At 45.8% G+C, this 27,500-nt stretch overlaps 1 protein-coding gene across 5 annotated transcripts in view; it reads right to left on the bottom strand.

Annotated features, from left to right (window-relative positions):
- The window catches only part of RASGRP3 (RAS guanyl releasing protein 3), a 146,132-nt gene that overhangs the window by 66,502 nt on the left and 52,130 nt on the right, over nucleotides 1–27,500 (bottom strand). For 4 of the 5 annotated variants that reach the window (XM_069954253.1, XM_069954251.1, XM_069954252.1 and 1 more), the window contains exons 2-7: nucleotides 19,745–19,887; nucleotides 12,344–12,446; nucleotides 8,806–8,868; nucleotides 5,216–5,347; nucleotides 1,087–1,234; nucleotides 1–8 (exon numbers count right to left, since the gene is read on the bottom strand). The exon at nucleotides 1–8 is cut by the window's left edge and continues 166 nt beyond it. In XM_069954253.1, coding sequence (XP_069810354.1) covers nucleotides 1–8; nucleotides 1,087–1,234; nucleotides 5,216–5,347; nucleotides 8,806–8,868; nucleotides 12,344–12,446; nucleotides 19,745–19,832 — 542 coding nt within the window. In that variant the 5' untranslated portion in view covers nucleotides 19,833–19,887. The remainder of the gene's footprint in view (nucleotides 9–1,086; nucleotides 1,235–5,215; nucleotides 5,348–8,805; nucleotides 8,869–12,343; nucleotides 12,447–19,744; nucleotides 19,888–27,500) is intronic. The other variant, XM_069954255.1, reaches the window with a different exon arrangement.

The following is a 27,500-nucleotide window of genomic DNA, read 5'->3' as shown; positions in this document are numbered from 1 at the left end:
TCTGTAAACTGGGGAACCAACAAAAGTATAAAAATTCATAAAACATTAAAAAGATTGTTGTGAGAATAGTCTAGAACACAGGTCTTACAATGTACAGTAGTCTAGAACACAGGTCTTACAGTGTACAATGGTCTAGAACACAGGTATTACAAGGTAAAATAGTCTAGAACACAGGGTATTACCATGTACAATAATCTAGAACACAGGTATTACAAGGTGCAATGGTCTAGTACACAAGTATTATGATGTACAATAGTCTAGAACACAGGTCTTACAATGTACAAAGTTAAGAAAACAGGTATTATGATGTACAAAAGTCTAGAACGCAGGTATTACAGTTGCCGCCCTCCCATCGTGCCTGGACAGCCAGAGCGACTACTGCTGACCACACAGACTATTTATGAGGAACCAGGAGCCCGGTCCAGATCCCCATTGGACCCGCACTCACATAAACAAAGAGCCTGACTGGCAGAGACCCCAGGCCATCAAGTGAAGCACAAGGCTGCTCAGCTGTAGGGATCAGCTGCAGGGATCAGTAACCCTATCATTGCCAGAGGCTGAAAGGCAAGGCAGCTGTGGCTGAACAGACAAAACAGAGCCCTGTTCACACCAGGTTCAGTGCTGTCTGTGCTGCACGCCCCTCACTGAGGAGCACAAGGCCTATTCCTGCCAGTAACCTTCTGACACCAGCTGATTTGAAAGAAACAGGTTTTCTCTGGAGTTCCTCTTTAAAGGAAATGATAGCTTTTTTGGTTACTTGCACGGATACGTCCGGACTGGCGATAACAGGAAGTGCGGCCATATTGTTAGTTCTTGTACACATTGGGGAAGATTTATCAGACATGGTGTAAAGTGAGACTGGCTCAGTCGCCCCCGGCAACCAATCAGATTCCACCTTTCATTTTCCTAGGAGTCTGTGAGGAAGGAAAGGTGGAATCTGATTGGTTGCCGGGGGCGACTGAGCCAGTCTCACTTTACACCATGTCTGATAAATCTCCCCCAATGATTTCAGTCTCTTTCTGGGTCACTGACAATAAGAAGTCTCCTATATAGTTTATAAATACAACACAGTAGCCGTATCCTCACCGATATCCTCCGGAAGGCTTTATATTCCAGAAAGGTCAGGTGCTCCGCCAGCTCCACCGGCTCCAGGTGGTCGAACAGAAGGCAAACCTTCCCCTTCTTGGAAGTCTTCTTCCTCTGTGTGACTCTCCGCATCCAGTCATACGACGGACTGAGAACAAGAGGGACAACACAGACTGTCACCATAATGCTGGACCAGGAGACAATGGACAGCCATGTGACATGGAGGGAAAGGAGCGGCTGCACATCCCACCTATGGCCGACACTAATGCCACTACGCCATGTTTAAAAACCAACGCCAGGATGTCGGTATATAATTTCATCAAACCATATTGCCCCATGTACCACGTGCCGGTCTCCTGGTTCACACGGGTCCCTATGCTAACTCCACACTGTGTCGGTCAGTGACCGCCAACCCGGCAAAGCCTGCACGTGCAGGGAAGGGAGGCCATGGAACGGCCCTGCAACCCCAATGTCACAGGACCAAACCCAAAATGCCCCCCAAAACCCAGACAGCACCACCGGCGGAGAAGGCTGCCCCCAAACAACACAAGTATGAATATGGTATTACACTCACCACCGCTGCTGCATACAGAATGGGAAAGACTTGGAGGTACTGACATGTGAGCACAGGTGTATCCTGCTAATTTGGGTCATGTGGGTCTTATGAAGGGGAGTGCCAACAGCTCAGAAAAAGGGCAATGGACAGTCAGCTGGAGCCGCCATTCTGCTGGGTCCTCCGAGCTGCTGACTAATCCCCCCACCCCCAATGTTATCACCTGGTTGTAAAGGAAATCCCAATAGTAATGGATTCTAATCTGCTGGAACATTGCAGACGCATCATGTGAGATACAGATATCCTCCTGTCCTCCTAGCCGCCTGTCCTCCTAGCCGCCTGTCCTCCTAGTCTTCTGTCCTCCTGGTCTCCTGTCCTCCTGGTCTCCTGTCCTCCTGGTCTCCTGGTCTCCTGTCCTCCTAGTCTCCTGTCCTCCTAGTCTCCTGTCCTCCTGGTCTCCTGTCCTCCTAGTCTCCTGTCCTCCTAGCCGCCTGTCCTCCTAGTCTCCTGTTCTCCAAGCCTCCTGTACTCCTAATGTCCCGTCCCACTAGTCTCCCGTCATCCTAGTCTCCTGTCCTCCTAGTCTCCTGTTCTCCAAGCCTCCTGTACTCCTAATGTCCCGTCCTCCTAGTCTCCTGTACTCCTAATGTCCCGTCCTCCTAGTCTCCCGTCCTCCTAGTCTCCCGTCCCCCTAGTCTCCCCTGTTCTCTTCTCCTCCTGTCCTCTTCTCCTCCTGTCCTCTTCTCCTCCTGTCCTCTTCTCCTCCTGTCCTCTTCTCCTCCTGTCCTCTTCTCCTCCTGTCCTCTTCTCCTCCTGTCCTCTTCTCCTCCTGTCCTCTTCTCCTCCTGTCCTCTTCTCCTCCTGTCCTCTTCTCCTCCTGTCCTCTTCTCCTCCTGTCCTCTTCTCCTCCTGTCCTCTTCTCCTCCTGTCCTCCACAGCAACCACTTTTTACCTTTATCTTTTCAAGATCTGTTTGGCTTGTCCAGATTGTATCACCTGAAGGTATATATTGTACAGTATATATTGTATAGTAGAAAGAATATAATGACAGCAATATAAGGGCAGCCATCATATAACATCCGGCTTCAGCAGTTACATCACAAGTCTCCAACTCGAGGTTTCTAAATATAAAACGATGCTGACAGGAAGTGTGTACTGTGCTGTACCGTCCCTCCGCAGCTGCAGACCAGGGAGAAGAGACGACCACTGCTGCTTCTCAGAGACTCACATAGAGCGTGAAAGGTTTTATTATTATTATTATTATTGTATTGCTATTATTACATTCCTGCTATAAATCACTTTACCATAATCCCCTCAACCCCAGAAAAAGTCTCGGCCACTAAGTGTCTCACAACGGCCCGCTGCCTGATATTAGGGGAAGTCTCCCGCATCCTGCTCTCCAGTCCAACCACTACTTCCTCCACAATGATTGACAGCCGGAGGAGGCGGGGCCTGAAGAGAGTGGCCGGAAAGGAGAGCCAGAGAGCAGGATGACAGCAACAGCGCAAGTTAGGTAAGTATGTACTGCTGTATCATCTATATACTGACAGCACGGATATATGGATATTAGTTCTATCAGTTTGCCTTTGTCGACCCCACATCCCATATATAAAGGTTTCCATCATGTCCCCCTTTCCCTTCTTCCTCCTGTAACATATATATAAAGGTTTCCATCATGTCCTCCTTTCCCTTCTTCCCTCCTGTAACATATATAAAGGGTTCCATCATGTCCTCCCTTTCCCTTCTTCCTCCTGTAACATATATAAAGGTTTCCATCATGTCCTCCCTTTCCCTTCTTCCCTCCTGTAACATATATAGAGGTTTCCATCATGTCCTCCCTTTCCCTTCTTCCCCCTGTAACATATATAAAGGTTTCCATCATGTCCTCCCTTTCCCTTCTTCCTCCTGTAACATATATAAAGGTTTCCATCATGTCCTCCCTTTCCCTTCTTCCTCCTGTAACATATATAAAGGTTTCCATCATGTCCTCCCTTTCCCTTCTTCCTCCTGTAACATATATAAAGGTTTCCATCATGTCCTCCTTTCCCTTCTTCCCTCCTGTAACATAAAGGGTTCCATCATGTCCTCCTTTCCCTTCTTCCTCCTGTAACATATATAAAGGTTTCCATCATGTCCCCCCTTTCCCTTCTTCCTCCTGTAACATATATAAAGGTATCCATCATGTCCCCCCCTTTCCCTTCTTCCTCCTGTAACATATATAAAGGTTTCCATCATGTCCCCCCTTTCCCTTCTTCCTCCTGTAACATATATAAAGGTTTCCATCATGTCCCCCTTTCCCTTCTTCCTCCTGTAACATATATAAAGGTTTCCATCATGTACCCCCTTTCCCTTCTTCCTCCTGTAACATATATAAAGGTTTCCATCATGTCCCCCCTTTCCCTTCTCCCTCCTGTAACATATATAAAGGTTTCCATCATGTCCCCCCTTTCCCTTCTTCCTCCTGTAACATATATAAAGGTTTCCATCATGTCCTCCTTTCCCTTCTTCCTCCTGTAACATATATAAAGGTTTCCATCATGTCCTCCCTTTCCCTTCTTCCTCCTGTAACATATATAAAGGTTTCCATCATGTCCTCCCTTTCCCTTCTTCCCCCTGTAACATATATAAAGGTTTCCATCATGTCCCCCCTTTCCCTTCTTCCTCCTGTAACATATATAAAGGTTCCATCATGTCCCCCCTTTCCCTTCTTCCCCCTGTAACATATATAACGGTTTCCATCATGTCCCCCCTTTCCCTTCTTCCTCCTGTAACATATATAAAGGTTTCCATCATGTCCTCCCTTTCCCTTCTTCCTCCTGTAACATATATAGAGGTTTCCATCATGTCCTCCCTTTCCCTTCTTCCTCCTGTAACATATATAAAGGTTTCCATCATGTCCTCCCTTTCCCTTCTTCCTCCTGTAACATATATAAAGGTTTCCATCATGTCCCCCCTTTCCCTTCTTCCCCCTGTAACATATATAAAGGTTTCCATCATGTCCTCCCTTTCCCTTCTTCCTCCTGTAACATATATAAAGGTTTCCATCATGTCCTCCCTTTCCCTTCTTCCTCCTGTAACATATATAAAGGTTTCCATCATGTCCTCCCTTTCCCTTCTTCCTCCTGTAACATATATAAAGGTTTCCATCATGTCCCCCCTTTCCCTTCTTCCTCCTGTAACATATATAGAGGTTTCCATCATGTCCTCCCTTTCCCTTCTTCCTCCTGTAACATATATAAAGGTTTCCATCATGTCCCCCTTTCCCTTCTTCCTCCTGTAACATATATAAAGGTTTCCATCATGTCCCCCTTTCCCTTCTTCCTCCTGTAACATATATATAAAGGTTTCCATCATGTCCCCCTTTCCCTTCTTCCTCCTGTAACATATATAGAGGTTTCCAAGCATTTTATATTACACCAATAAATCACAACCATGTACAGCTGTGAAAAACACGGATCTCATTGATAGCCCTGTAATGTGCATACAGTATAAGGACCCTGTGTACAATGTGCATGCAGCCTAACTCCATTTCATAAGGTACAAAAATTCAGCACATGAGGCAGATGAAGCACTCACATGCTGGAGATGTCGATAAGACTGATGTGCTCCTCGTAGCCCAGCTGGCTCGCCACTTCTCTGAATTCCTCTATCAGTTGAATTAATCCCAAATCCAAATTAAACTCTGCAGGAAATTCCAGGATCCAGTATCTAGGAGAGACACGGGGGTCAGCACGACTCAGAAAGGGTCACATTGCATAGCTGCCCATTCTTCACACATTCCTCATAGTTTATCTTAAATCCATATTTAAAGGGGGAGTTCACAAAAAAAGTACCAGAGATCTGTAATTTACTTCTTTTAAAAATCTCCAGTCTTCCAGTACTTATCAGCTGCTGTATGTCCTGTAGGGAGTGGTGTATTCTCTATAAGTACTGGAAGACTGGAGATCTTTTGTATAGAAGTAAATTACAAATCTCTGGCGCTTTCTGGCACCAGTTGATTTAAAAGATTTTTTTTTTCCATAGAACAACCCCTTTAAAATAAAAACTAAATTTCTAGGTGTAAAAACAAAGCTTGCGGTGTCATTTTATTAGAATTCTCATCTGGATTCAGAAGCCAAAACTAGAATAACATTTCTTAAAAAGAGAAGTAAAATCTTTCCTCGCTTTGCAGATATTGGTTTCAGGAACTCTGCTGGTCCGGCGTATGTGGAAGCCCCCCGAATCAAACGCAGAATCAGTGAACGGTAACTGGCTCATTTAAAAAAAAAAAAAAAGTAAAGGAATTTTTGTATTATGTAAATTATTCATTCATTTTGCAATTAAAATACACTTGGCCAGATCCTCCGTAGTTCTGCTGACCATGTCCAGCTGAATGGCTCCTGATAGAAGGTTCCTGCACGTGGTGACACCTGGACATCGGCGGGGATTGTCAGCAGAAGCTTTGGAACAAAACTTTTCCTAAGAAGCAGAACTGGTCATTGTCCTATTGTGTTATTTCCAAAAAAAAAAAAAAAAAAAGGAAAAAACCGCTCTCACCTCTTTTTTACATTTCCTCTTTATTACTGAGCAGTATATTTGAGCTTCACGCTCAGGATTGTCTGAATATGGGATTAGCCGTGACTGCTCAGGAGGGATGCAGCCCTATGGACTATGGCGGCATCCATGTCTTCCAGGACACCCGGGGCGGCATCCATGTCTTCCAGGACTCTCCGGGGTGGCATCCATGTCTTCCAGGACTCCCTGGGGCTGCATTCATGTCTTCCAGGACTCTCCGGGACGGCATCCATCTCTTCCAGGAGTCCCGAGGGCGGCATCCATCTCTTCCAGGAGTCCCGAGGGCGGCATCCATCTCTTCCAGGAGTCCCGAGGGCAGCATCCATCTCTTCCAGGAATCCCGAGGGCAGCATCCATCTCTTCCAGGAGTCCCGAGGGCGGCATCCATCTCTTCCAGGAGTTCTGAGGGCGGCATCCATCTCTTCCAGGCCTTCCCAGGGCGGCATCCATGTCTTCCAGGTCTCCCCGGGGCGGCATCCATCTCTTCCAGGACTTCCCGGGGCAGCATCCATGTCTTCCAGGACTCCCCCGGGCGGCATCCATGTCTTCCAGGGGCGGCATCCATGTCTTCCAGGACTCCCCGGGGCGGCATCCATGTCTTCCAGGACTCCCCGGGGCGGCATCCATGTCTTCCAGGACTTCGCGGGGCGGCATCCATGTCCTCCAGGACTCCCCGGGGCGGCATTCACCTCCAGCAGCCGCTGCCAGTCGCGTGCCAGACGCCCAGGATCAGACTGTCCCAAGCGTGATTAAAGTGTGCTCCACTTAATATAACTGGACGTCCATCACAAAATCCCAATCTCTCTGGGACGGCATCCATGTCTTCCAGGACTTCCCAGGGTGGCATCCATGTCTTCCAGGACTCCCCGGGTGGCATCCATGTCTTCCAGGGCTCCCCGGGGTGGCATCCATGTCTTCCAGGAATCCCCGGGGCGGCATCCATCTCTTCCAGGACTCCCCAAGCGGCATCCATGTCTTCCAGGACTTCCCGGGCGGCATCCATGTCTTCCAGGAATCCCCAGGGCGGCATCCATGTCTTCCAGGACTCCCCGGGCAGCATCCATGTCTTCCAGGACTCCCCGGGGCGGCATCCATGTCTTCCAGGACTTCACAGTGTGGCATCCATGTCTTCCAGGACTCCCCGGGCGGCATCCATGTCTTCCAGGACTCCCCGGGGCGGCATCCATGTCTTCCAGGACTCCCCGGGGCGGCATCCATGTCTTCCAGGACTTCCCGGGGCGGCATCCATGTCTTCCAGGACTTTCCAGGGCGGCATCCATGTCTTCCAGGACTTTCCGGGGCGGCATCCATGTCTTCCAGGACTTTCCGGGGTGGCATTCATGTCTTCCAGGACTCCCCGGGCGGCATCCATGTCTTCCAGGACTCCCCGGGGCGGCATCCATGTCTTCCAGGACTCTCCGGGGCGGCATCCATGTCTTCCAGGACTTCCCGGGGCGGCATCCATGTCTTCCAGGACTTTCCGGGGCGGCATCCATGTCTTCCAGGACTTTCTGGGGCGGCATCCATGTCTTCCAGGACTCCCCCAGGCGGCATCCATGTCTTCCAGGACTTTCCGGGGCGGCATCCATGTCTTCCAGGACTTTCCGGGGCGGCATCCAAGTCTTCCAGGACTCCCCGGGCGGCATCCATGTCTTCCAGGACTTCCCGGGGCGGCATCCATGTCTTCCAGGACTCCTCAGGGCGGCATCCACCTCCAGCAGCCGCTGCCAGTCGCGTGCCACACGCCCAGGATTAGACTATACCAAGCGTGATTAAAGTGTGCTCCACTTAATATAACCGGACATCCATCACAAAATCCCAATTGTAGAATGTGAAGACAAGTCATTCTCCTAATCTATGGAGCACCTTCTTGATTCTGTATTCCGCAGCCCCCATAATATCACCCAAAATGAGAAAAAAATGAAGATTATACGAAAAATGTGCAAATAACTAATATGAAGCCAGTCCTTCCATGCGCAGAGAGCGGAGACTGTACATTACTTTCTATGTAGAGGACCGGAGCGGTTTCAGAGTCCTGTACAGACCACATGGGGTCCCAGAAATATAACATGAAGCCGCCCTCACTTTGTGCCCAAAGGAGCAACTCAAGCTGGTGCAGGTAGAGAGCAGTAGAGGACATGTAGTACCACACTGTACTGCAGGGACGTGCTATAAGCCAATCATCTCACTAATACTGGGGTATTACTAGTATAACGGCCACTGTCATTGGTCGATCGAATTATTTCCATGTGCCGCAGATCATGAATGTCTGTATGTTGGGTCTGAACTCAAGTTACGATGGTCTAGAAGAGTCCATTGTATGTTGAGTCCATTGTATGTTGAATCCATTGTATGTTGAGGCCATTGTATGTTGAGGCCATTGTATGTTGAGGCCATTGTATGTTGAGGCCATTGTATGTTGAGGCCATTGTATGTTGAGGCCATTGTATGTTGATTCCATTGTATGTTGAGGCCATTGTATGTTGAGGCCATTGTATGTTGAGGCCATTGTATGTTGAGTATGTTTTGTAACCTGAAGCCATTGTAAGTTGAGGGATTGCTGTATGGGATATAATGTGAGTCGCTAATCACCTCCTTTCCAGGTACTTTACCTCATGAAGTGGCATGTCTTTAACCGGAAGACGTTACAGTTTTCACCGCTGGCGTTACGATAAGTGCAAAGGTTAAAGAAATGACCAGAAAACGAAAATGTCCCTAACAATAAGTTTTATTAGGACTGTATCAGATCATTTAATGGGAGATCTACAGTATAGAGGAAAGCAGAGAAGTGTTTGTTGTCTCTCAGAGGAGATGGGACCGGTTCTAAATTTGTCTTCTTAGGCCATGTTCACACAACGTAAGCTCCGCGGTAATCACGGCCGTTGTTCCAACGGCTGTGATTGGTACAGAAATTATGAGGAAATCTTGGCCAGAGTGTATACACATAGTACATATATACATACACATAGTATACACTCCGGCCAGGATCTCTAGCGGTGCTGTAGAAAACAGACATGTCATTGATTGAATAGCGGCTGCAGAAAACCCTGCCAGCCTTAGGCTATGTTCACATTTGGTATGAGACCAGCTGCAGAGTTCTGATGCGGGCGCATCTTTATGCGCCCGCATCAGAACTCCCCAGAGCACACTATGGAGCGAGCGGCCAGAGCCGCTCGCTCCACTGTGTGCACTGACAGGGTTTTCTGCGGCCGCTATTCAATGAATAGGGGCCGCAGAAAACTGACATGTCCTTTTCTACAGCGCCGCTAGAAATCCCGGTCGGAGTGTATACCCTGTGTATGTATATATGTACTATGTTTATATATTCCAGCTGGGATTTCCTCGGCCTGCAGCACAACGTCATTTCTGTACCAATCACGGCCGTTGTAGTAAGCAACTTACTTTGTGTGAACATGGCCTAATACAGTTTTTTACCTATCATCATTTACAGGAAAACTTTTGTCCATGTTCCCTAGAAGAATGTAAATAACAAAGAGCGGACCCCCCTCCTTGATAAGCCCTGGATGTCTAGGCCTTAAAGGGGTTCTCCAGCATTGGAAATGGCACAGCACCACCCTTGTCCCCAGTTTGTCTGTGGAATTGCAGCTCAGTTCCATTAACGTTATAATAGCGCACACAGCCTGAGGACAGGGGGCGCTGTGGATTATAAAAGAGAGGAACCTTCTCTACTCCCAGATAACCACCTCTGGACAGCCGTGTATTATAGGATGTAAAGATATAGTTACTGGTGGCTAATACCCATCTATACACCGCACACCTCTCCCCTGTCTGCCGCAATAATCCATAAGCGTCTGTGCCAACTGTACAATTTCCTATACGACTCAAGCCAAATCAGTGATCAGCTGATCCCAACAGGTCTGACTGCATCATCTCACAGAAATCATGTCCTCTCCTATGGAAACTACACACAGGGGGGGGGGGGGGGGGGGGGGGTTGGGATTTACGAAGCGTACGCCAGAAAGAAGGTGCAGATTGGCCCCTTCTCCCTGGCGCACGCCCCCCATACGCCCTGCTCGCCCGATCGGCGGGCTGGCGGAGCTTGGGGGGGCATGATAAGGCAGGGAGGAGGCGTGGCCTCCTACCGCGCCTCATTTATCATGATTTACGCCTGCTCAAATCATGACGCAAATCTACACCTGCTGGAAGGGTGTAGATTTCATACATCGGGCGCAGATTCGGGCGCCCAGCCAGATTCACTAAGGGGTGTGCCCCTTGCTTTGTAAAGCTGGGAGGGATAATCACAGAGGGTTCATCAGCAACTTGACCTCAGAATAACCCTCCCAGCATTACAAAGAAGCTACAATGTTGCAGATACAGCCTGCCAGGGACTTGTTTACATCAGCCGTCTCAGAAGGGAGGGGGTCAGGAGGGGGAGACAGAGAAAAGCTCACACACAGGTTTTTGTGTCTTCAGCAGAAAGAAGCTGCTGAGAACTGGGGGAAGGAAACTGAATAGATATTAACAGGTATGGAAGGAATTGTTAGTCTCACCATGGGCAGCAACATATCAAAGGTTATGTCTGAGTGGAATACCCAATTAAAGGGAATCTGTCACCAAAAAGAGATCTATTATTTCTAGAATTTTTATGTTTTTTCTAATTCTTCATTTTACTATCGATCCAACCAGTTACTTGGTTTAATAACTGAGGTTTCCTGTTCTGAAGAAGAAACGTCTCATCGGTGTCCTCACTCCTCACATCTGTGGTTATATATAGAAGGGGGCAGGATACTCACATTATAGCTGATAGTCCGGACACTCCTTCCCTGTTCAATGACCATCACAGAGGTCACAGGTCATGTACGGAAAACTCTCCCACAGAAATGAATAGGGCCGCGCAATCCTGCTTATGTCTATGGGGCTTGCAGGAAAGCATAAGCTAAATGCTGTTAAAACCAGCTGATCCAAGATAGCTATCCCCCGAATAATGGAAGAAAATAAGATAAATCAAATAATAAAATCTGATAAAAAATTATTAAATCTCAGTTGTATCTGGCTCTAATCCATAATGGTGACACAATTATACGGAGCTGGTGATGTATATGAAGCGGGCGTGCAGCCTGTCCGGCCTGTGTCCTGTTCTAATGCAGCCTGTCCGTCCTGTGTCGTGCTCTGATGCAGCCTGTCCGTCCTGTGTCGTACTCTGATGCAGCCTGTCCGCCCTGTGTCGTGCTCTGATGCAGCCTGTCCGCCCTGTGTCGTGCTCTGATGCAGCCTGTCCGCCCTGTGTCGTGCTCTGGTGCAGCCTGTCCGGCCTGTGTCCTGTTCTAGTGCAGCCTGTCCGGCCTGTGTCCTGTTCTAGTGCAGCCTGTCCGGCCTGTGTCCTGTTCTAGTGCAGCCTGTCCGGCCTGTGTCCTGTTCTAGTGCAGCCTGTCCGCCCTGTGTCGTGCTCTGGTGCAGCCTGTGTCCTGTTCTAGTGCAGCCTGTCCGCCCTGTGTCGTGCTCTGGTGCAGCCTGTGTCCTGTTCTAGTGCAGCCTGTCCGGCCTGTGTCCTGTTCTAGTGCAGCCTGTCCGGCCTGTGTCCTGTTCTAGTGCAGCCTGTCCGGCCTGTGTCGTGTTCTAGTGCAGCCTGTCCGGCCTGTGTCGAGTTCTAGTGCAGCCTGTCCGGCCTGTGTCGAGTTCTAGTGCAGCCTGTCTGGCCTGTGTCCTGTTCTAGTGCAGCCTGTCCGCCCTGTGTCCTGTTCTAGTGCAGCCTGTCCAGCCTGTGTCGAGTTCTAGTGCAGCCTGTCCAGCCTGTGTCGAGTTCTAGTGCAGCCTGTCCGGCCTGTGTCCTGTTCTAGTGCAGCCTGTCCAGCCTGTGTCCTGTTCTAGTGCAGCCTGTCCGCCCTGTGTCCTGTTCTAGTGCAGCCTGTCCAGCCTGTGTCCTGTTCTAGTGCAGCCTGTCCAGCCTGTGTCGTGTTCTAGTGCAGCTCCAGCATCCAGTCCAATCATTTCATGACCGTTGGCCGGAGAAGTCGGAGGCCGCCCAGGAGTTTGGGAGAAGGGACACATTCTATGGCCTATGGCTGTATCCGTGTCTTCCCCGCAGCCTTAGGGCGGTCTCCATCTTCTTCAGCCTCCGGTAATCACACGCCGTATGGTCGGACGTGCTGGAGTTGCGCCCCCTCTGCTTGTTCGCTACGTGAAGGATATATGGAGAGAAGTTTTCCAGCGAGTTCCGTAGACGAAAGATACCAGCGATGCATCAGCAGCAGAGTCCTCGGCAGCAGGTGGTCACTCAGGTCACCTCTCTCATCTGAGGAAAAAAATCACATCATTAGCGACATCGTAACTTCCTAACGCTCGATATGTTTTATAAGCCTTGGTCTGTACTGAGGTATACTAACAAGAGCAGGAAAGCTAATAATCTCCAGTCCAGTACTTATCAGCTGCTGTATGTCCTGCAGGAAGTGGTGTATTCTCTCCAGTCTTCCAGTACTTATCAGCTGCTGTATGCCCTGCAGCAAGTGGTGTATTCTCTCCAGTCTTCCAGTACTTATCAGCGGCTGTATGTCCTGCAGGATGTGATGTATTCTCTCCAGTCTGACACAGTGCTCTCTGCTGCCACCTCTGTCCATGTCAGGAACTGTCCAGAACAGGAGAGGTTTTCTATAGGGATTTGCTGCTGATCTGGACAGTTCCTGACATGGACAGAGGTGGCAGCAGAGAGCACTGTGTCAGACTGGGGAAAATGCACCACATCCTGCAGGGTATACAGCAGCTGGTAAGCACTGAAAGACTGGAGAGAATAAACCACTTTCTGCTGGGCATACAGCAGCTGATAATTACTGAAAGACTAGAGATTATTAAATGGAATTAAATTACAAATCTATATAACTTTCTGACACCAGTTGATTTGAAAGAAAAAGATTTTCGCAGGAGTGCCCCTTTAACATACAGACCATAACATAAAATCATGACAAAACAACATGAATGTAATAAACAATGTAGGGGGAGCAGAGCCGTATGTGATCTACTGGAGCGGAGGGGAGAGATGGATCAGTCAGGCATGGAGCAGAGGGGAGAGATGGATCAGTCAGGCATGGAGCGGAGGGGAAAGATGAATCAGTCAGGCATGGACCGGCGGGGAGAGATGGATCAGTCAGGCATGGAGCGGAGGGCAGAGATGGATCAGTCAGGCATGGAGCGGAGGGGCGAGATGGATCAGTCAGGCATGGACCGGCGGGGAGAGATGGATCAGTCAGGCATGGAGCGGAGGGGAGAGATGGATCATTGAGGCATGGACCGGAGGGGAGAGATGGATCAGTCAGGCATGGAGCAGAGGGGCGAGATGGATCAGTCAGGCATGGAGCGGCGGGGAGAGATGGATCATTGAGGCATGGACCGGAGGGGAGAGATGGATCAGTCAGGCATGGAGCAGAGGGGCGAGATGGATCAGTCAGGCATGGAGCAGAGGGGCGAGATGGATCAGTCAGGCATGGAGCGGAGGGGAGAGATGGATCAGTCAGGCATGGAGCGGAGGGGAGAGATGGATCGGTCAGGCATGGAGTGGAGGGGAGAGATGGATCAGTCAGGCATGGAGCGGAGGGGAGAGATGGATCAGTCAGGCATGGAGCGGAGGGGAGAGATGGATCGGTCAGGCATGGACCGGAGGGGAGGGATGGATCGGTCAGGCATGGACCGGAGGGGAGAGATGAATCAGTCAGGCATGGACCGGAGGTGAGAGATGAATCAGTCAGGCATGGAGCGGAGGGGAGAGATGGATCAGTCAGGCATGGAGCGGAGGGGAGAGATGGATCAGTCAGGCATGGACCGGCGGGGAGAGATGGATCAGTCAGGCATGGAGCGGAGGGGAGAGATGGATCAATAAGGCATGGAGCGGAGGGGAGAGATGAATCAGTCAGGCATGGAGCGGAGGGGAGAGATGGATCAGTCAGGCATGGAGCGGAGGGGAGAGATGAATCAGTCAGGCATGGAGCGGAGGGGAGAGATGGATCGGTCAGGCATGGACCGGAGGGGAGGGATGGATCGGTCAGGCATGGACCGGAGGGGAGAGATGGATCAGTCAGGCATGGACCGGAGGGGAGAGATGGATCAGTCGGGCATGGAGCGGAGGGGAGAGATGGATCAGTCGGGCATGGAGCGGAGGGGAGAGATGGATCAGTCAGGCATGGAGCGGAGGGGAGAGATGGATCAGTCAGGCATGGAGCGGAGGGGAGAGATGGATCAGTCAGGCATGGAGCGGAGGGGCGAGATGAATCAGTCAGGCATGGAGCGGAGGGGAGAGATGGATCATTGAGGCATGGAGCGGAGGGGAGAGATGGATCAGTCAGGCATGGACCGGTAGGGAAAAGATGGATCAGTCAGGCATGGAGCGGAGGGGAGAGATGGATCAGTCAGGCATGGAGCGGAGGGGAGAGATGGATCAGTCAGGCATGGAGCGGAGGGGAGAGATGGATCAGTCAGGCATAGAGCGGAGGGGAGAGATGGATCAGTCAGGCATGGAGCGGAGGGGAGAGATGAATCAGTCAGGCATGGAGCGGAGGGGAGAGATGGATCAGTCAGGCATAGAGCGGAGGGGAGAGATGGATCAGTCAGGCATGGAGCGAGGGGGAACAGCCCTTAGTGGTGACAGTGTGCTGTAGCTGAGGGGGTGACAGTGTGCTGTAGCTGTACCTGAGGTGGTGACAGTGTGCTGTAGCTGTACCTGAGGTGGTGACAGTGTGCTGTAGCTGTACCTGAGGTGGTGGTAGCTGTACCTGAGGTGGCGACAGTGTGCTGTAGCTGTACCTGAGGTGGTGACAGTGTGCTGTAGCTGTACCTGAGGTGGTGACAGTGTGCTATAGCTGTAGCTGAGGTGGTGACAGTGTGCTGTAGCTGTACCTGAGGTGGTGACAGTGTGCTGTAGCTGTACCTGAGGGGGTGACAGTGTGCTGTAGCTGTACCTGAGGGGGTGACAGTGTGCTGTAGCTGTACCTGAGGGGGTGACAGTGTGCTGTAGCTGTATCTGAGGTGGTGACAGTGCGCTGTAGCTGTACCTGAGGGGGTGACAGTGCGCTGTAGCTGTACCTGAGGTGGTGACAGTATGCTGTAGCTGTACCTGAGGGGGTGACAGTGTGCTGTAGCTGTACCTGAGGGGGTGACAGTGTGCTGTAGCTGTACCTGAGGGGGTGACAGTGTGCTGTAGCTGTATCTGAGGTGGTGACAGTGTGCTGTAGCTGTACCTGAGGGGGTGACAGAGTGCTGTAGTTGAGGTGGTGACAGTGTGCTGTAGCTGTACCTGAGGTGGTAACAGTGTGCTGTAGCTGTCCCTGAGGGGGTGACAGTGTGCTGTAGCTGTACCTGAGGTGGTCACAGTGTGCTGTAGCTGTACCTGAGGTGGTGACAGTGTGCTGTAGCTGTACCTGAGGGGGTGACAGTGCGCTGTAGCTGTACCTGAGGTGGTGACAGTGTGCTGTAGCTGTACCTGAGGGGGTGACAGAGTGCTGTAGTTGAGGTGGTGACAGTGTGCTGTAGCTGTACCTGAGGTGGTAACAGTGTGCTGTAGCTGTCCCTGAGGGGGTGACAGTGTGCTGTAGCTGTACCTGAGGGGGTGACAGTGTGCTGTAGCTGTATCTGAGGTGGTGACAGTGTGCTGTAGCTGTACCTGAGGGGGTGACAGAGTGCTGTAGTTGAGGTGGTGACAGTGTGCTGTAGCTGTACCTGAGGTGGTAACAGTGTGTTGTAGCTGTACCTGAGGGGGTGACGGTGTGCTGTAGCTGTACCTGAGGTGGTCACAGTGTGCTGTAGCTGTACCTGAGGTGGTGACAGTGTGCTGTAGCTGTACCTGAGGGGGTGACAGTGCGCTGTAGCTGTACCTGAGGTGGTGACAGTGTGCTGTAGCTGTACCTGAGGGGGTGACAGTGTGCTGTAGCTGTACCTGAGGTGGTGACAGTGTGCTGTAGCTGTCCCTGAGGGGGTGACAGTGTGCTGTAGCTGTACCTGAGGTGGTGACAGTGTGCTGTAGCTGTACCTGAGGTGGTCACAGTGTGCTGTAGCTGTACCTGAGGTGGTGACAGTGTGCTGTAGCTGTACCTGAGGTGGTGACAGTGTGCTGTAGCTGTACCTGAGGTGGTGACAGTGTGCTGTAGCTGTACCTGAGGTGGTGACAGTGTGCTGTAGCTGTACCTGAGGGGGTGACAGTGTGCTGTAGCTGTACCTGAGGTGGTGACAGTGTGCTGTAGTTGTACCTGAGGAGGTGACAGAGTGCTGTAGTTGTACCTGAGGAGGTGACAGTGTGCTGTAGCTGTACCTGAGGGGGTGACAGTGTGCTGTACCTAAGGGGGTGACAGTGTGCTGTAGCTGTACCTGAGGTGGTGACAGTGTGCTGTAGCTGTACCTGAGGTGGTGACAGTGTGCTGTAGCTGTACCTGAGGGGGTGACAGTGTGCTGTAGTTGTACCTGAGGTGCTGACAGTGTGCTGTAGCTGTACCTGAGGTGGTGACGGTGTGCTGTAGCTATACCTGAGGTGGTGACAGTGTGCTGTAGCTGTACCTGAGGTGGTGACGGTGTGCTGTAGCTGTAGCTGAGGTGGTGACAGTGTGCTGTAGCTGTACCTGAGGAGGTGACAGTGCGCTGTAGCTGTACCTGAGGAGGTGACAGTGTGCTGTAGCTGTACCTGAGGAGGTGACAGTGTGCTGTAGCTGTACCTGAGGTGGTGACAGTGTGTTGTAGCTGTACCTGAGGTGGTGACAGTGTGCTGTAGCTGTACCTGAGGTGGTGACAGTGTGCTGTAGCTGTACCTGAGGTGGTGACAGTGCGCTGTAGCTGTAGCTGAGGTGGTGACAGTGCGCTGTAGCTGAGGTGGTGACAGTGCGCTGTAGCTGTACCTGAGGTGGTGACAGTGTGCTGTAGCTGTACCTGAGGAGGTGACAGTGTGCTGTAGTTGTACCTGAGGAGGTGACAGTGTGCTGTAGCTGTACCTGAGGGGGTGACAGTGTGCTGTACCTAAGGGGGTGACAGTGTGCTGTAGCTGTACCTGAGGTGGTGACAGTGTGCTGTAGCTGTACCTGAGGTGGTGACAGTGTGCTGTAGCTGAGGTGGTGACAGTGTGCTGTAGCTGGCAGTCCCCTGAGGGCTGTACCTGGGGCGGTGTTCACCCCCGGTGTGGAGGTGCGGCCAGTCACTTGCCAGATGGTTAAAGGGGTAGTCCACCAAAAAAATTTTTCTTTCAAATCAACTGGTGCCATAAAGTGCCAGAGATTTGTAATTCACTTCTATTAAAAAATCTCAAGTCTTCCAGTACTTATCAGCTGCTGTGTGTCCAGCAGGAAGTGGTGTTTTCTTTCCTGTCTGACACAGTGCTCTCTGTTGCCTCCTCTGTCCATGTCAGGAACTGTCCAAAACAGGAGCAAATCCTCATAGAAAACCTCTCCTGCTCTCCAGACTGGAAATAATACAACTTCCTGTTGGGCATACAGCAGCTGATAAGTACTGGAAGGCTTGAGATTTTTTAATAGAAGTAAATTACAAATCTCTGGCACTTCATGGCAGCAGTTGATTTGAAAGAAATTTTTTTTTGGTGCACTACCCCTTTAAGCATGACGCCAGTCCTGTGGTGGTTGGCTATGATACAGCCTTGCCCGGTGGTATTTTTTTTGTTGTTGCCAGTGCAGGTTGGGCACACAGGTATGGTGGGACACCTGCTTTTAGTTTAATTGGCCGGCTATACCTTGTTCCACCTGTGGTCAGTCTCCTGTCGGGTTGTTGCGGGGTCCCTTGGGTAATTATCACGGTGGTCCGGAGTGGAGTAGTGACCCACCCGGACTATTGGTACTGCCACCCACATAAAGGGGAGATGACCCAAGGAAGGTGTGTGTGCTGTGTCGGTGCTTAGCGAGGAATCACAGAGTCTCTTTAGCATAAGTATAATCTTGTTTACTCTGAAGATACTTGAGGTTGGCAGCAGGTCATACAGCTTTGCCTTGATACAATATTTCACACTTGAGAGTAGAGAGAATACTTCTGCCTATTTTTTGACTCTTTGGTCTTTGCATCACCTATTAACCACCAGTGTCGGGTGACCCATCCTAGAGGGTGACACAAGCCCCAGACCTTGTTACCTGGGATGAGCGGAATGCTGAGGGTTCCCTGTTGAGTTCATAGGCTTCTAGCAACTTTGCTCTATCCGGATAAGTTCCTTACTTCTTTATGGATACTGTCCTGCACTGTGTTACTCTTAGTCTACGGCGTGGGTTAGGATGATCCCTGACTTGTCCTCTCTAGTGGGAGCTTAACACTGCATAGTGTGGAGTGAGGTTACTTGAGAAGAAATAGTAGGAATATACATGTGCTCCAGTCTACGTCTAGACTGCACAAGTTAGACTAGGGACCTGGCAGGAGCCAGGGCCCAACTGGACCACTGTAGAGAGCATTCTAGCTTACGTCCTTTCTCTACAGAATCCAAAGGCAAAAGACGCTACACTTCCTCTACCCATGTGACTTAGTTCCTACAACGCATGTAAGGTGTGCTGTGAGTGGGTGAGAAGTGCATATGTAAAAGTAAAGAGAGAGATGATAGAACTCTCATTGGTGTACAGAGCCATGTGGTACAATAAGCAAACAATAACCCTATGGAACCTACATCTGACTACACAAAGTTATAACAGCGACATCTTGTGGCAAAACTCTGATACTACTACATCACCACAAAAGTATAGGCTTTTACAAAGGGTGCAACCAATAGCAACACCCGTGGTGGGACACCACGTGACCACCTCAGGTACAGCCCTCAGGGGACTGCCAGCTACAACACACTGTCACCACCTCAGGTACAGCTACAGCACACTGTCACCACCTCAGGTACAGCTACAGCACACTGTCACCACCTCAGGTACAGCTACAGCACACTGTCACCACCTCAGGTACAGCTACAGCACACTGTCACCACCTCAGGTACAGCTACAGCACACTGTCACCACCTCAGGTACAGCTACAGCGCACTGTCACCACCTCAGGTACAGCTACAGCACACTGTCACCACCTCAGGTACAGCTACAGCACACTGTCACCACCTCAGGTACAGCTACAGCACACTGTCACCACCTCAGGTACAGCTACAGCGCACCGTCACCACCTCAGGTACAGCTACAGCACACTGTCACCCCCTCAGGTACAGCTACAGCATACTGTCACCACCTCAGGTACAGCTACAGCACACTGTCACCACCTCAGGTACAGCTACAGCACACTGTCACCCCCTCAGGTACAGCTACAGCATACTGTCACCACCTCAGGTACAGCTACAGCATACTGTCACCACCTCAGGTACAGCTACAGCATACTGTCACCACCTCAGGTACAGCTACAGCACACTGTCACCACCTCAGGTACAGCTACAGCACACTGTCACCCCCTCAGGTACAGCTACAGCACACCGTCACCACCTCAGGTACAGATACAGCATACTGTCACCCCCTCAGGTACAGCTACAGCATACTGTCACCACCTCAGGTACAGCCCTCAGGGGACTGCCAGCTACAGCACACTGTCACAGCTGTTATCGGGATACGGCTGTTATCAGGATAGCTATGGACAGACCTCTATAATACATACCAAACATCTGGATACAAGTATACAGGAGCTCGTCCAGTGTCGCTGCCTTTCGGAATGTACTGGATCCCATTGTTTGCTCATCAGTCATTTATACTTTTCCAAAACACCATATTTCACGCTGAGTCGTTCTTAATATTAGAGTCCTACAAGAATATGGCAGAAGAGATTATTAGCGCAGAATAGAGGATGCCAGAGGATGCCTTTACGCAGACAGATTTATCTGAAAGATTTTGGAAGCCAAAGCCAGGAACAGACTATAAACAGAGAACAGGTCATAAAGGAAAGACTGAGATTTCTCCTGTTTTCAAACCCATTCCTGGCTTTGGCTTCAAAAATCTGTCAGATAAATCTCTCTGTCTAAAGGTACCCTTATAGAGGGCCGAAGACATTGATAGCTCTAGGATAAGCCGAGGATTGTACACTGTGGTGTCTGGGGTATTTATAGTGTACTATTATAGAGCAGTGTACTATTATAGACTAGTGTACTATTATAGACTAGTGTACTATTATAGAGCAGTGTACTATTATAGACTAGTGTACTATTATAGACTAGTGTACTATTATAGAGCAGTGTACTATTATAGACCAGTGTACTATTATAGAGCAGTGTACTATTATAGACTAGTGTACTATTATAGAGCAGTGTACTATTATAGACCAGTGTACTATTATAGAGCAGTGTACTATTATAGACCAGTGTACTATTATATAGCAGTGTACTATTATAGACCAGTGTACTATTATAGAGCAGTGTACTATTATAGACCAGTGTACTATTATAGACTAGTGTACTATTATAGAGCAGTGTACTATTATAGACCAGTGTACTATTATAGAGCAGTGTACTATTATATAGCAGTGTACTATTATAGAGCAGTGTACTATTATATAGCAGTGTACTATTATAGAGCAGTGTACTATTATAGACTAGTGTACCATTATAGACTAGTGTACTATTATAGAGCAGTGTACTATTATAGACCAGTGTACTATTATAGAGCAGTGTACTATTATAGACCAGTGTACTATTATAGACTAGTGTACTATTATAGAGCAGTGTACTATTATAGACCAGTGTACTATTATAGAGCAGTGTACTATTATAGACCAGTGTACTATTATATAGCAGTGTACTATTATAGACTAGTGTACTATTATATAGCAGTGTACTATTATAGACTAGTGTACTATTATAGACCAGTGTACTATTATAGAGCAGCGTACTATTATAGACCAGTGTACTATTATATAGCAGTGTACTATTATAGAGCAGTGTACTATTATAGACCAGTGTACTATTATAGAGCAGTGTACTATTATAGACCAGTGTACTATTATATAGCAGTGTACTATTATAGAGCAGTGTACTATTATATAGCAGTGTACTATTATAGACTAGTGTACTATTATAGACTAGTGTACTATTATAGACTAGTGTACTATTATAGAGCAGTGTACTATTATAGAGCAGTGTACTATTATATAGCAGTGTACTATTATAGACTAGTGTACTATTATAGACTAGTGTACTATTATAGACTAGTGTACTATTATAGAGCAGTGTACTATTATAGACCAGTGTACTATTATATAGCAGTGTACTATTATATAGCAGTGTACTATTATAGACCAGTGTACTATTATAGAGCAGTGTACTATTATAGACTAGTGTACTATTATAGAGCAGTGTACTATTATAGACTAGTGTACTATTATAGAGCAGTGTACTATTATAGAGCAGTGTACTATTATAGACTAGTGTACTATTATAGAGCAGTGTACTATTATAGAGCAGTGTACTATTATATAGCAGTGTACTATTATAGAGCAGTGTACTATTATAGACCAGTGTACTATTATATAGCAGTGTACTATTATAGACCAGTGTACTATTATAGAGCAGTGTACTATTATAGAGCAGTGTACTATTATAGACCAGTGTACTATTATAGACTAGTGTACTATTATATAGCAGTGTACTATTATAGAGCAGTGTACTATTATAGACTAGTGTACTATTATAGACTAGTGTACTATTATATAGCAGTGTACTATTATAGACTAGTGTACTATTATAGACCAGTGTACTATTATAGACTAGTGTACTATTATAGACTAGTGTACTATTATAGACTAGTGTACTATTATAGAGCAGTGTACTATTATAGAGCAGTGTACTATTATAGACCAGTGTACTATTATAGACTAGTGTACTATTATATAGCAGTGTACTATTATAGACTAGTGTACTATTATAGACTAGTGTACTATTATAGACTAGTGTACTATTATAGAGCAGTGTACTATTATAGACCAGTGTACTATTATATAGCAGTGTACTATTATAGACTAGTGTACTATTATAGACTAGTGTACTATTATATAGCAGTGTACTATTATAGAGCAGTGTACTATTATAGACTAGTGTACTATTATATAGCAGTGTACTATTATAGAGCAGTGTACTATTATAGACTAGTGTACTATTATAGAGCAGTGTACTATTATATAGCAGTGTACTCTTACAGACTAGTGTACTATTATAGACCAGTGTACTATTATAGACTAGTGTACTATTATAGAGCAGTGTACTATTATAGACCAGTGTACTATTATAGACCAGTGTACTATTATAGACCAGTGTACTATTATAGACTAGTGTACTATTATATAGCAGTGTACTATTATAGACTAGTGTACTATTATAGAGCAGTGTACTATTATAGACCAGTGTACTATTATAGACTAGTGTACTATTATATAGCAGTGTACTATTATAGACTAGTGTACTATTATAGACCAGTGTACTATTATAGACTAGTGTACTATTATAGAGCAGTGTACTATTATAGACTAGTGTACTATTATAGAGCAGTGTACTATTATAGACCAGTGTACTATTATAGACCAGTGTACTATTATATAGCAGTGTACTATTATAGACTAGTGTACTATTATATAGCAGTGTACTATTATAGACTAGTGTACTATTATATAGCAGTGTACTATTATAGAGCAGTGTACTATTATAGAGCAGTGTACTATTATATAGCAGTGTACTATTATAGACTAGTGTACTATTATAGACTAGTGTACTATTATAGACTAGTGTACTATTATAGAGCAGTGTACTATTATAGAGCAGTGTACTATTATATAGCAGTGTACTATTATAGACTAGTGTACTATTATAGAGCAGTGTACTATTATAGAGCAGTGTACTATTATATAGCAGTGTACTATTATAGACTAGTGTACTATTATAGAGCAGTGTACTATTATAGAGCAGTGTACTATTATAGACTAGTGTACTATTATATAGCAGTGTACTATTATAGAGCAGTGTACTATTATATAGCAGTGTACTATTATAGACTAGTGTACTATTATAGAGCAGTGTACTATTATAGAGCAGTGTACTATTATATAGCAGTGTACTATTATAGACTAGTGTACTATTATAGAGCAGTGTACTATTATAGACTAGTGTACTATTATATAGCAGTGTACTATTATAGAGCAGTGTACTATTATATAGCAGTGTACTATTATAGACTAGTGTACTATTACAGAGCAGTGTACTATTATAGACCAGTGTACTATTATAGAGCAGTGTACTATTATATAGCAGTGTACTATTATAGACTAGTGTACTATTATATAGCAGTGTACTATTATAGACTAGTGTACTATTATAGAGCAGTGTACTATTATAGACTAGTGTACTATTACAGAGCAGTGTACTATTATAGACCAGTGTACTATTATAGAGCAGTGTACTATTATATAGCAGTGTACTATTATAGAGCAGTGTACTATTATAGAGCAGTGTACTATTATAGAGCAGTGTACTATTATAGACCAGTGTACTATTATATAGCAGTGTACTATTATAGAGCAGTGTACTATTATATAGCAGTGTACTATTATAGACTAGTGTACTATTATAGACCAGTGTACTATTATAGACTAGTGTACTATTATATAGCAGTGTACTATTATAGACTAGTGTACTATTATAGAGCAGTGTACTATTATAGACTAGTGTACTATTATATAGCAGTGTACTATTATAGAGCAGTGTACTATTATATAGCAGTGTACTATTATAGACCAGTGTACTATTATAGACCAGTGTACTATTATAGACTAGTGTACTATTATAGAGCAGTGTATTATAGACTAGTGTACTATTATATAGCAGTGTACTATTATAGAGCAGTGTACTATTATATAGCAGTGTACTATTATAGACTAGTGTACTATTACAGAGCAGTGTACTATTATAGACTAGTGTACTATTATAGAGCAGTGTATTATAGAGCAGTGTACTATTATATAGCAGTGTACTATTATAGAGCAGTGTACTATTATAGACCAGTGTACTATTATATAGCAGTGTACTATTATAGACCAGTGTACTATTATATAGCAGTGTACTCTTACAGACTAGTGTACTATTATAGAGCAGTGTACTATTATAGACTAGTGTACTATTATATAGCAGTGTACTATTATAGAGCAGTGTACTATTATAGACCAGTGTACTATTATAGAGCAGTGTACTATTATAGACTAGTGTACTATTATATAGCAGTGTACTCTTACAGACTAGTGTACTATTATAGAGCAGTGTACTATTATAGACTAGTGTACTATTATATAGCAGTGTACTATTATAGAGCAGTGTACTATTATAGACCAGTGTACTATTATAGAGCAGTGTACTATTATAGACTAGTGTACTATTATATAGCAGTGTACTATTATAGACTAGTGTACTATTATAGAGCAGTGTACTATTATAGAGCAGTGTACTATTATAGACTAGTGTACTATTATATAGCAGTGTACTATTATAGAGCAGTGTACTATTATAGAGCAGTGTACTATTATAGACTAGTGTACTATTACAGAGCAGTGTACTATTATAGACTAGTGTACTATTATAGAGCAGTGTATTATAGACTAGTGTACTATTATAGAGCAGTGTACTATTATAGAGCAGTGTACTATTATAGACCAGTGTACTATTATATAGCAGTGTACTCTTACAGACTAGTGTACTATTATAGAGCAGTGTACTATTATAGACTAGTGTACTATTATATAGCAGTGTACTATTATAGACCAGTGTACTATTATAGACCAGTGTACTATTATATAGCAGTGTACTATTATAGACTAGTGTACTATTATATAGCAGTGTACTATTATAGAGCAGTGTACTATTATATAGCAGTGTACTATTATATAGTAGTGTACTATTATAGACCAGTGTACTATTATATAGCAGTGTACTATTATAGAGCAGTGTACTCTTACAGACTAGTGTACTATTATATAGTAGTGTACTATTATAGACCAGTGTACTATTATAGACCAGTGTACTATTATATAGCAGTGTACTCTTACAGACTAGTGTACTCTTACAGACCAGTGTACTATTATAGACAAGTGTACTATTATAGAGCAGTATATATGCGAATGTGAAATTATATATGCAAATTTAAAACCTGTGGCACGCCACTTTAAGAAGTACCATGATTGCAATCCTCGCCTTCTAAAAGTTAGAGGCATTGACAAGATGAATATAGAAGTCAGGGGGGGAGATTGGAACACTCGTCTGGCTCAATGTGAAGCCAAGTGGATTTGGAAGCTAAAAACAGTATATCCCTTGGGTATGAATGAGGTTCTGAGCTCCGTTTCTGAGTTAAGGTGCTAGATCCTAAGTTTTCTTCTCCAAGTCCCATTTTGTTTTTAAGTTTTTAAATGTATTAATCATTTTTAACTGAACCATTTTCTTTTTTCTCTCTTTCTTGTAGTGTAGAATTGTCTCTCCCACCCTCAATACTGCAGCATGGATGTTTGTGATAATACGTATGAAGTTGAATAAGGATTGAAGAACTCCCCTCAAGGATTTTCTCCCCTTTTTTTTCCCCTATTCACACTATGCGTTTTTTTGCACCTGATGCGTTTTTTGCTTTTTTGTGATGTTTGCACTGCACTTTAACTTTGCACATAACATGACAAATTGTTCTTTCACAATTGATTGATTTTGCACTTAATACACGTTTTTGACACATAGATCATCCACACTTGACACCGTTTTTTAGGTCACATGCATTTTACACTTTTGTTATAAATTTATCACCGCACATTCATTTTTTTTTATACCTATTATACACACTCTTCATATTTATACATATATTTGTTGTTAATGCGCCTAAGCACTTTCCACTAGAATATGTTCATATAGTGATTTGAATTCATACTTTAATATTTATTTATTATATTTATATACATGATAAAGAAATTTTATGTAAAACATTTTTTTAGTTTGCACATTCACTAGTTTTCATATTTTGTTCACACTAGTACACACTGCACTTTATTGTTCACAATCTAGTTTGTCCACAATTGAACCACTATAGCACTGATTGTATTTTTACTTTTAATGAGGGGACATCACACATCCTGCCTGCATGTTTACTCCAATAGATTATCCGTGGCAGTGCGCATGCCCAAAGGACTACTCTGTCTGCGGTGCGCGGTGGCCCACATGATCGGCGCCACGGTCATGGTACCAAATGATCATGTGACCGGCAACGCCAGATCACGTGATCGGGGCCATGACGCTGCTTCCGGTTGGGCCGCGGCGCACTCGTAGTGATGAGATGGAGGACGGAACATGCGCCGAATCAGCCACAGGTGTTGAGTAAGTAATAATGGAGAGTGATTGGTGGGATGATACTATTTATACCCTTATCGGATTGGACGTCGTCACCCCCGGACAAAGGCAAAGAAACGCGCGTCGGGGTGGTGGCGTCCTGGAGGATACACACTGTATTTTACTGCAAAAGGTATCTGACTGGCTGGATCTCTAGATGTGGTGGGGCAATAATAGTAGATGAAGGGTGGATAGGAGATTCACTAACTGGGTGTAGGTCTACTTTATACATTGAATGCACTAGCACTTTATTTTTTATATATCTATTGAGTGTCCTACTGTATGATATTTTAGAATATTTCCCCCTGTGTTGTGATGTAGGTTGTTGGTCAGGGATACCACCCTATGTAATTTGGCAACAATAGAAACACCTCCGTTCTTTTTAATGTTTGGTTTGTCTTTTTTTTTTATAAATTGTTTTAACATATATTCAATAAAGATCTAAAAGTTTTTTGCTACGAAGAATCAGCATCTGTTCTTTTTTTGGTTGTAGTTTGTAGTAGCTGTAGTAGCAGTACAACAACTTTGCAATAGACCTAAATTGATTGGCACGTATATTTTACAGGACTATAGGCATTGCACATAGACAAAACCATGAACTTATTACAGAGCAGTGTCACAGAACAGCCGCTGCCTGTAAAGTTCATCCTGGCCGGTACTGCAGTAATGGCTTGATGAACTTAATTCATTTTCAATTGGAATGCGGGCACTTTCAGGTGTATGTATATATATATGACATTGGGGTGTATATATATTACATTTGGGTGTACATATATTACATTTGGCTGCATGTATATTACATTCGGGTTTGTATATATTACATTCGGGTGTATATATATATATATTTAATTTGGGTGTATGTATATTACATTCGGGTGTGTATATATTACATTCGGGTGTGCATATATTACATTTGGGTGTATATATATATTACATTCGGATATATATATATATATATATATATATATATATATGTGACGGGGCGATTATCAGAGAACACACGGGGATGGAGTAACTTATAGAAAA

This window comes from Dendropsophus ebraccatus, chromosome 15, assembly GCF_027789765.1.
Source record: "Dendropsophus ebraccatus isolate aDenEbr1 chromosome 15, aDenEbr1.pat, whole genome shotgun sequence".
In the NCBI taxonomy this organism is placed as follows: Eukaryota; Metazoa; Chordata; class Amphibia; order Anura; family Hylidae; genus Dendropsophus; species Dendropsophus ebraccatus.
This window is presented reverse-complemented; position numbering and strand designations above follow the sequence as displayed.